At 34.2% G+C, this 11,525-nt stretch overlaps 1 protein-coding gene across 1 annotated transcript; it reads right to left on the reverse strand.

Moving 5' to 3' along the window:
- Positions 1–1,492: 1,492 nt before the first annotated feature.
- LOC139513326 (transcription factor SPT20 homolog) lies at positions 1,493–9,786 on the reverse strand. The gene is made up of 2 exons (XM_071301716.1): positions 8,288–9,786; positions 1,493–3,065 (listed from the first exon to the last, which is right to left on the reverse strand). The coding sequence occupies exons 1-2, from the start codon at positions 9,753–9,755 to the stop codon at positions 1,861–1,863; spliced, it is 2,673 nt and encodes an 890-aa protein (XP_071157817.1). The 5' UTR covers positions 9,756–9,786; the 3' UTR covers positions 1,493–1,860.
- Positions 9,787–11,525: the final 1,739 nt, after the last annotated feature.

Consider the following 11,525-nt stretch of genomic DNA (forward strand, 5'->3'; position numbering starts at 1 on the left):
TTTTGAACATGTTAAAAGTTGGCTAAGCTCATCACGATCTTGAAGACCTTACTGCGATCTACACGATCGTGCTACGATCATCAAAATTTGCATTTTCTTTACAGATCGTAGTGCGATCGTGGCCTAATGGGACTGCGGTATAAATACGCATTATTTTTTTCATCGCTACAGTAGACCAGATACATTTATACTAAATATGTGACCTCTCAGACAAAATCAGATATAAAATACGAAATAGCTATAAAGATTTTTCTGACTAAATGATTCATAAAGTGGTACAAAAAATGGGTTTGAATTGGTGAAAGTACGAGTTGATAAAAATACGGTTTGGTCATACTTCGCCGTTAAGTGCCAAGTTTCAGGAATCACTGAAGTCTGATATGTAGTTCTTAGATCCGATTAACATTTAATAATATGGACGGACGCAACACTCATGGTAGGATGGATATAAACAGAATATTACCTCCTTTTGACCGGAGGTATAATAAAATATAATATCTTTATACTTGAATGACACCCAAAGTTCAATCTTTTTAGAAAAGAAGACATGGTTTCATTGCCTGTGAGACAACTTTCCACCAGAAACAAAAGGACGATGCCATTTGGGAACTTGGAAAGAAGCTGTAAATTTACATTAGATTAAGCGCTGAATTGATTTTTATTTTATATTATAATAAGTTAATTTGAATCAATAAATATTCTTGTCAACTGTAACCTAAGATTTGTAAAATAAGTCGTGTAAGTAATATAATGAGTTGTCTTTCTTCTGTCAGTTGGATGATATTGAATTCTTGTATTTTCTGAAAAGTCCTCAATAAATAAAGGCAATAGTAGTATACCGCTGTTCGAAAGTTATAATTGAGAGAAAACAAATCCGGGGAACAAACTAAAACTGAGAGAAACACATGAATTTTAAGAGGAAAACAATGAAAAAACAGAAAACCAAAAGACAATGCAACACATCAGAAACGAACTTTAACATATCAACTGTCATTTTCCTGACATTTTCAGAAACAATGGTGAGTTGAACGTGGTCGTGTGGCTAGCCAAACCTCGCGCTTTTATGGCAATGTTAAAAAGAAAAATACATTACGCATCACCGTATTACCTAAGCTGCCTTCAATAATTCTAAATTGTTTAATTGAACTTATCAATAAGGCTGTTCTGTAACTTTTCAGATCGACAACGCAAGACATGCGACTCTTTCCAGAGTTAGATATAAAGAGCAAAATACTTTGTACGCTATAATCATTTTAATGTAACTAAAACTGTATACTTTGCGATACGCATAAGGCCATCTCAGTTACAATTTAATGTTTATATCCAACTATTACTTTTTCCATTTAAAGTACCATCATTTCAGTTATTTTGAATCATGAAGACAGTCAAACCACTATACAAAACGAATTACAACAATATCAGAAATACATACAATGCAAATGCTAAGAGAGGTTTTTCTCAACCTTTTTAAGATCAATTCCAATCACGCAACATCAAATTATATTTTATTATTCACAAACAATTTAGATACAATTAGATAAATACCAACGTTATAACAATACACAGTTTGACAAATATTAGATGTAGTATTTTCAAAACGCTCAATAACTTTGTCGTTATCGTATACTTTCTGCAGGTAGTTTATTTTGTAAAAACAAACTACGAACTGACGACTTCCATCAGCCACGTCGTAGAAAGTATTCAACAAGAAATATAGAACTCTTCTATAAACGAAAAGATCCAAACCATTCGAAATATTTGCGTTATACGCAACTTATCGATAAAAGGCCCATTGAGCATTAATCTTTTTTTTTGATTGCCTTTCATTTTACCACTTTTTAAGGTATCAAATGTTAATTATCACGTGAAGTAGTAGTCAATTAAAGGATACATCATAAAAAAGTCCTGCATTGGTGTTCTAGTCGGTGGATAGTAGGGATGTTGCTGATGCTGAGTTGACCCAGGTTGATATCTTTGAGGCGGAGCATAGGTTGATCCTTCAACCTCTATTCCTTCATATTCGGGAGCTTCAGTTTGTGGAGGAGGTTTCGGTGTTGTTGTTGTAGTTGTTGTAGTAGTTGGTTTAGGAGTGGGTTTTGGTGTAACAGGTCTAGTGTAGTAAACTGGAGGTTGATAGACTGGTGGTTGATAGACACCTCGATGGTATTGAGGTTGATATATATATCTCTGTTGTTGATGCGGGTATTGAGGAACAGGCGAAAATCCCACTTGATGTGGCTGTTGTTGCTGAAGATTGGCGGGTTGTGTTTGAATAGGCATTGCTTGTTGTTGTTGCTGCAGATTGACGGGTTGTGTTTGAATAGGAATTAGTTGTTGTTGTTGCTGCAGATTGACGGGTTGTGTTTGAATAGGCATTGGTTGTTGTTGTTGCTGCAGATTGACGGGTTGTGTTTGAATAGGCATTGGTTGTTGCTGTTGCTGCAGATTGACGGGTTGTGTTTGAATAGGAATTGGTTGTTGCTGCTGCTGCATAAATAGTTGCTGTTGCTGAGTAGAAACCATCGTTTGTACGGTTTTATTTGGAGAGAATTGTGTTTGAGTAATGGATTGAATGGGTTGATTAACAGGAAACAATGGTTGATTGACTTGTTGAATTTGATTTGCTTGAGCCGGTTGTACTGATTGGTTTACTGTTTGTTGTGGTTGAACAACTTGTTGCGCCGGGTTAATTTGAACAGGTGCTTGTTGTCCTTGTGGTTGAAGTAAGATTTGTTGTGGTTGAACGGCCTGTTGCAGTTGGGGTAACAAATTTACGTTATTAGTAAGTGAACTTTGAACAGTAAAATCCTGCACTGGTTGTTGGACTATTTCAGGCCTTGCGTTTGCCGGAATTTGTTGATTAGAACCAGGAACAACCTGGAACGGATTACTTGCTGAAAGAGCATTACCGGTCACTGGTCCTTGTGGTACCATTTGCGGCTGATTTATCATGTGAGGTGGTATTGGAGGTCTTTTGTATACTTGTTGGTTTGCAGGTGGGGCTGCAGGTGGGGCTTGTGGTGGGGCCTGTCCTGAAGGTGGAGTTTGGTAATGTCTTGGTGGACCTGGAATTACAAAACAATACATTAAGAATAACGTTTTCAATGGAATAATTGTAGTATATCATCGTTCCCAAGTAGTAACTGCGCGAAATCATAAAAGTTAAGTAATTATATTGAGAACATTGTCCTATTCAGTATACTTTGTGAGCTCGGAAGCTTCTCAGCATGAAAATGGGCGGAGTTTTTATTTCAAATTTAAAAATCAGTTCAAGGTCATATATGCAATTAAAATAAAAATAAACATTATTTGAAAACAAATCCCTAGATTCCCTTGAAAATTTGTGATTAATTGTGAATAAAGAATAGACATCAGAAAAGAATGAACATGATCATCTTAATATCTAACTCTAAGCTATAAGTTGTAGAAGGTTAATATCATTTGTGAAACATTTTGTTAATCTGTAGGGAATGATGGTTTTAGGATGATACTGTTAGTTGACAAAGCATTAACAAGCAGCTCAAAAGGAACTTTATGATCGCGAACCTGATCTCAAATACAAAAATGAAGAATGATCGCTAATCAACTGCTTAAAGCAAAATCAGTGGGTTTGGTAATCAGAAGATATTGGCATTTTTGAACATTATTTTGAATTTATTTTTCAAAGGTTGAAAGTTTTTAATTTTACCAATCGTCATTACAAATTGCTTTTAGCAACAAACATTATAAAGAGGACCTATATAAACGTAAAGAGAGTAAGTAATACACAAAGAAGGTGGTAAATATAGACATACCTATGCAGCTTGTTCTCATCATTCAACTTACGTTAAACCATTTAAATACATAATTGTATTAATACTGAACTTATTGTATCAGAATGATTCTTAACGATTGAAGTTATAACGTTCAATCATAACATTTTTGTCATGTGTTAGCAAATGTTTGTGATATTATTACATGAGAAGAAAATAATCAGCTATGCTTTTTTCATGTTTTTAACAAAAACAGGTGTTTGATTTGTATTGTATTTGTTCCATTCTTACATTATAAAATTAAGCTCGCTTTTTGCTCTTTATATTTCATCGAGTGACGTTTTCTTTGTAAAGCTGCACGATTGGCACGAAGGCATACACTAAGTTTTACACAGACTTGACTAATGAAATAATGTTAAGTGGAGGAGTATTAAAGGGACACTAGCTACGAGATATATAAAAAATCTAAAGTTTGATTTTTTTCTGTTCAATCAATAATGAAAGTGAAATAGTGAAATAAAAATTCGCTTTTTGCAGCCAAAAAGGTTCAATTTTGTCAAATTACGCTAAGAAACATTGATAATTAGTAATTCACTTGCAAGTGAATGAGTCGACCTCTTTAAATCCGTATTCATGTGAACTTCAATTTAACCCCTATCTAGAGACTGACAACGCATGCATTGTACGTGTACTGGTTATTTAAAGAAAAAGAATGTCAACAGTGAAAGTGAAACTATGGTAAATCATTTGATTACTAATTCGATGCACATAAAATCATTCTTATACGGTTAAAAACAATGAGAAACATCTATTTTTAATCTATAAAATAAAATCAAACAGACCTATAAAAATCCAATTGCACGTGTTGGTTTAATCTATTCATATCTTTATTTATGTTTACATCGCTTATATGGTCATCTGAGGTCAAATCGGTAGGTAATTAGATGGCGTCTGGACTTAAATACACACGAAACGAACCTATATATTATCTACCCCATGCTCTGTAAACTGTTTATTTTAGACTTTTGATAGTTTGGATAAATGTTTTACATTGTTATAAATCAAATATGAGAATTTGAGTCAAATCGGTGACCATGAATTTGACAGCTAGTGCGCCTTTAATATATAATCATTTGTACACAATATATCAGAAATTATTTTAATTAATATAAATATAAACACTTTAATACCAACAATATAATTATATATAAAATAAAATCTCAAATAGAAATAGAAATAAGATAAAATAATATCATTATAACATACATGTAAAAATGCAGTAATATTTTGTTCATATAAGACATGTTTTAAAGTAATGACAAAATTAATAGAGTCGTTACATTAACGCATTGTGATCTATTTTACATGACGGAAATACAAATGTATGAATATTAACATAGTCATAGATTGTCAAAACGTACAAATACAAATAACGTAAAAAAACATCAGATTGTCAAAAGTTACAAATATGATATGTAATAATCCACACCTTACACAATAGAACTTTAAGTTTATACTGCAAGTTTGGCACGATGGGATAAAAATAATATTAATTTAAATGCGCAAGAAGGAAATAAAAAACAAATACGAAATGATGTGTAATTGAGACATTTTCAATCGATCAATACTTGAGTCGTAACATAAAATATTCTTTAGTTATACAATGGTTCACATATTAATGACATACACATGTTTACTGAAAATGATGTCTCGCAACATTCAATTGAAAACGGAATTCAAACTATTTCACTAAATGTATCAATTTCTTTTTACACGTGCGATGTGTTTTAAAGATAAATAACCTGTTTACTACTTTAACACACCAGAAATAAATAAAGCTGACAGAGATAACCCTACACACATTAATTATCTGTATATGTGGTCTATATGACATTGAAGAAAAATGTTTTTACAAAATACCTCTGAAAAATATTCCTCATTTGTGTAAGGTAAGACTGATAACATTGAAGCCATCATTTATAAATATGCAAAACGTACAAATCAGAAGTCATTTGAATGTCCCTTCATTCTTTTACAGATTAAAAAAAACAAATCGATTATCTTATTTTTATAAAAAATTACAAATATAGTGATTTCTAGATACGTCTGTGAATAAGCTTGTAATAACCTGTGTCTATTTTACTTGCTGTCTTTTGTACTAAAGCTTTTAATAAAACCCGGAGCCAAATATGTTAACATCGCTTCATTAGGTATGATAATTACAGGATTTGAAGATCTGCTAACGTCATGTGGATACCATTCACCATGACTAGCATGAGCATCTAATGTCTTAGCATTAGAATAAATACTTTTTATTCTAGCCATAATGTTGCTGTACAAATTTGCAATATTTGCATGAACCGCTTTTGTTTTCGTAGCAGTTGTATATATATCTTTCATCTTTACTTGTAACCTCTGTGATGTATTCATACCGCTTGCTATATTCTCGGTTCTCGTTTCGTTCGTGAAGACAATACTCGAGTTCAGCAAGTTTGGTTTTGAATGGTTCATTTCAAAAAACGTTTTAGGTAAATTTTCTTTATTCGTTTCTAGACGACTAGCATTCATGTGGTCCTTCAATTTAGGTTCATAGTTTGTCATATTTTCAACTAATAAATGTAGAATTGTACTATTTTCATTGTTAATCGCGTGTACACCGGCAGAATTATGTTCTTTGATAATTGAATTCCATCTATTTGGTATATTCATCTTTGATAACTTATTCTTATTGCCTGTAATTATGCTTGATTTAACTTCTTGACTCTTAACTGTAGCTGTATCCGATATTCCATGTGATATAATTGCTTTCGAAGTATCAAATTTTGGAATGACATTACCAATAGTCTGATAAACGGATGGAGCATTTGTTACACTATTAGTTTCTGTTGTTACTGTTATCAAAGGTTGAAAAGAGTCATTGACTGTGGTTTGACTTTGAACAGTCGGATTAGTAGTAAGATTATCTTCCTTTGATAATGGGTTCATTCGCTGTGAGAGTTTGGTAATGTCATTCATTGTAGAGTTTGATAACAATGAACTATCGTTTAAGATTGACAGGTGACTAATATTAGACTCATTATGTTGTTGCGACAATGTGGCTACAGATTTGTTTAATGAAGATAACATAGTAGTGTTTATTCTTGCTAAATTGTTACCAGTCTCACTTATTTTGATATTGTTCAAATACGGAGGCATTTGATTTTCAAATTTGGTAATGTTCACGGAACTGTCAGTTGTAGTTAACATTGGTCCTGTTATTAAAACATTTGTTTTGTCTCCATCCATTAGTAATTTATCACGGAGTGTGATTGTATCTGACTTTTGAAGTCGTAATTTAATGTCATCTGTATTATTGTTGAAAAACACATCCTGAATTTCAGTGACATTTGCTACAACAACATGAAGAAGTGAAATTTCATTTCCAGTATCAAAATGCTTTAATGGAACGCTCTGTGTTGTATTCATTTTCAATTGTTTTTCTGAATTTGTTTGGTTTTTCGGTTGTAACGTATCGTTTGTGTTATTACGTATTATTAGAGGTGATAAAACGAACCAACTTGGTTGATTCTTAGTCCTCAATTCATCGTTTTTACCTTTTTGTCCTTCAGAATGTAACAAACTATTTTCTAACATTGACAGAACGTTCATTTGTCTACCAATACCACTATTATATGACCCTTTCTTGGGATTATAAGGCTCTTTCCGGGAAACTGTAAATAAATTTGTCTTTTGTGTCAGCTCTTTACCGTTGAGATTGACCATGTGCTTAATTGGCTGATATATTGGCGTGTGTACCACGTCATGTTTTATCTGTTGACCGTAAGTATTGAACGGTTTGCTATTCACTACATATGTCTCACTATTATAAGGTGTAGTAAAATCAACAGATGAAAATGATTTATGAATAAATGGTTGTTGAATTTTATCCAAGCGGTTGACATTCTGATTCATGAGGTTTATGTAATTGTTCTTAATATCCTTTTGTTGATTATCTTTGCCTTTTGGTGCATCATTTTTACCATTGTGTCTAAAACTAAATATTGGCATATTTTCAAACAGTTTATTAAGCTGTTCGATTACTACTTTTCTATGCGCATTGATTGAAGTCGCATCTGATATGGTATTGGGATTATCGAAACTATTAGCTGTTGAAACTAGATTTTTAGAAATGTTTTTTGAATTGTGCAATTTGGACAGCTTCATTTCTCTATTGTTAGGCGAAGGAGTAGGAGATAATGGATTTATTCTATGAATGTTAGAATTTATGCTAGGCGCTTGCGTTGACGCATGCACAGAGTTTGATCTAAAAAAAGTTTGACCGTTATAACTGACCATGCCAGTATGATTAATACTACTTTGTATATCTATTCTACTTGTTCCCATCACCGAGGTATCAGTAATAGTGTTACGCTTGTCTATATCAGCATTCTTATTACCTTGTGGGAACGCCTGAGAATGTGTAGCCGTAAACACAAATTTTTGCGCATTGTTAGGATTGTTAGAAGACACTACTGTATGATATTGAAAATCAGAACCTTGATTAAGTGGTTGATTCCCATTTGGTGGTGGCTGTCGTTGATTTAGATTTTGTTGAGGATGTGGTTGATTCCCATTTAGAGGTGGCTGTCGTTGATTTAGATTTTGTTGGGGCTGTGGTTGATTCCCATTTGGTGGTGGCTGTCGTTGATTTAGATTTTGTAGGGGCTGTGGTTTATTCCCATTTGGTGGTGTCTGTCGTTGATTTAGATTTTGTTGGGGCTGTGGCTGTCGTTGATTTAGATTTTGTTGGGGCTGTGGCTGTCGTTGATTCAGATTTTGTTGGTGCTGTGGCTGTCGTTGATTCAGATTTTGTTGGGGCTGTGGTTGATTCACATTTGGTGGTGGCTGTCGTTGATTCAGATTTTGTTGGGACTGTGGCTGATTCACATTTGGTGGTGGCTGTCGTTGATTCACATTTGGTTTGGGCTGTGGCTGTCGTTGGTTCACATTTGGTGGTGGTTGTGGTTGATACACATTTGGTGGTGGTTGTGGTTGATTTGGTTTGGAATATGGTTGCTTTACATTCAATGGTGGTTGAGGTTGTTGTTGGTACAAATTTGGAGGTGGTCGTGGTTGGTTGAAATTTGGAGGTGGCTGTGGTTGGTTCATATTTGAAGGTGGCTGTGGTTGGTTTACATTAGAACGTGACATAGGAATGTTTCTATTTGGCAGTGGTTTCGAAGATGTCCTTTGAAACTGTTGATTCGTTTGTCGCCTTTTTTGTTGCTGTTGACGCTGATTTATACTGTAGGAATGTAATGGTACCGCCTGCATATGCTTTGGTTGTTGATTTCGGTTCATACTAAAAGAATGTGATGGTACCGTCTTCCTGGGCTTTGGTTTTTGATTTTGGTTTATTCTGTTAGAATGTGAAGGTTCCGTTTGCGACGGACTCTGTTTTTGATTTTGGTTGATACTTTTAGTATGGGATAATTCCGCCTGCCTTGGCCTCGGATTTTGATTTTGATTCATACTGTTAGGCTGTGGTTGTTTCGTCTGCCTTGGTCGTGGTTGTTGGTTTTGATTCATACTGTTAGAATGTGATGTTTTCGTCTGCCTGGGCCGTGGCTGTTGGTTTTGATTCATACTGTTAGAATGTGATGGTTTCTTCTGCCTAGGCTGAGGTTGTTGATTAACTTCGTTTGGCTGTGATGGTATATTGTTTTTATGTGACATTTGCGACTGAAAATTTGCTCCATTTTTAGTTGCAGATTTGAAAGAAAAACTCTTCATTCCCGGTTTTGAACCAATAACTATTCTTTGTGGTATATTTGAACCAACATTCCCAGAAATTTGTCTTGGCACATTTGATCTTTCGCTTCTATATATTTGATTTGGTCTATTTGAACTAGCACTAAATGAAGCATTATTTTCATTTCTATTTGAATGTTTTTGTGTGCCAAAACGTGCAGAAGAGCAAACTGTTATTAAATATCCTAATATGAGCAGTTGTATATATTCCATTGTCACTTTCACAGGTGAGATCTGAAGATAACAAAAATACATAGATTAAAAAATTGTTTAAATGTTTTCCTAGTGAGAGTTTCCACCCAAATACCCCATGTCATACATGGCTTCATAGAATAAATAAATAATATCTACCCCACCGAAAAACCCACAGAATACAACAACCATTAACAGTATAAAATGCAGCAATCAATACATTCTAGCCTTGGGCAAGTACGATTTAAAATAGCTGGCGAGTTTAAGTTAGAATTAACTAATAAATAGAATTTTTTGTGTATGTTGTTTAAATGCATACATCTTAATCATCTTTATGAGTTATTTTTAACCATAAACAATAATTATATATCTATACCACTAGTGTTGGACAGAAGTTGTATGAATATGTATTGACATGTTTACAATGTCAATTAATGTTGTTAGTCATTATTTAGTCAATAGTTTATTAATGATGCTCCTAAATATAGGTTCTCATATTTGACATGAAAAATGAAACGTATTTACATAAAATATCAATTTGATAATCATTTGAATTTAAATCTTTTTTGTATTTCAGTCGATAAAAAACATTGCCTTAACCTTATCAAATCAGAAAAAACTTTAAAGCAATGTAAATCATCCAAAATCAATGACACAGAGAGCACCAAAAACATAGTTATTACGGAATGTGCATTACAATGATATACTAGTATGAAAAAAATATACGAAGAAGGTCTGGTACTAGACAATTGGGCAATAGCATTCACCAAAGCACTTTTGAAAAGGGAGATGGCACAGTAAGATCATTGCACACCAATCTATGATAGTTAGACCATGGCACAGCAACACCATTGCATATCAAGCTAAAGTTAGACTAAGGCACAGGAAGACTATTGCAAACCAATTTAAACTTAGACCATGGCACAGAAGGACTATTGCAAACTAATCTAATATAGGTCGACCATTGCACAGAAAGACCATTGCACACCAAGCTATACTTAGACCATGACACAGAAAGACCATTGCAAACCAAGCTAAATTAAACCTTAGCACACCAAGCTGTAGTAAGATCATTGCATACTAACATATATCATGGCAATTTGTTTACCAATCTATAGTTAGACTATGGCACAGAAAGACCATTACATACCAAGCTAAAGTTATACTAAGATACAGGAAGACTATTGCATACCAATCTATAGTAAGACCATGGCACAGAGAGACCGTTGCACATCCAGCTATGACAGTTAGACCATGTGCAGAAAGACAATTGCACACCAAGATATACTATAGTAGTTAGACCATGACATAGAAAGACCAGTGCACACCAAGCTATATATTATATATACAAGCACATGAAAAAAATATATAATTAGACAATGGCACATAAAGACCATTGCACACCAAGATTTAGTTAGACCATGATACAGAAAGACAACAAGTTAAACGTATACCATTGCACAGTAAGATTGATTGATTTGTTGTGTTTTACTGCCACTGTTAGGCACCGCATTTGGGCTATTTCGTGGCGGCCAGTTTTTATTGGTGGTGGAAGCCGGAGTGCCCGTCGAAAACCACCGACCTTCGATAGGAAAACTGACATACCTAGTCAATTAAGACTGGAGTCGAGTGCACCCGCACGAGGAGGGTTCAAACTCACAACCTCAGTGTTGACTGTCTAGTGATTACAGTAGTAACTTCTTAGACCACTCGGCCACCGAGGCCCCGGGCACAGTAAGATCATTGCACACCAATGCAAGCTATAGTAAGACCATTGAAGACCAATATGTA

Source organism: Mytilus edulis, chromosome 2, assembly GCF_963676685.1.
Source record: "Mytilus edulis chromosome 2, xbMytEdul2.2, whole genome shotgun sequence".
Taxonomy (NCBI): Eukaryota; Metazoa; Mollusca; class Bivalvia; order Mytilida; family Mytilidae; genus Mytilus; species Mytilus edulis.

Excerpts from the sequence above, each read along its gene's own strand:
- LOC139513326 (XM_071301716.1), bottom strand. The coding sequence starts at position 9,755 with ATGGAATATATACAACTGCTCATATTAGGATATTTAATAACAGTTTGC. Across the intron at positions 3,066-8,287 it reads GAATCAACCACTTAATCAAG|GTCCACCAAGACATTACCAA; the intron begins GTTCTGATTTTC and ends TTGTAATTCCAG.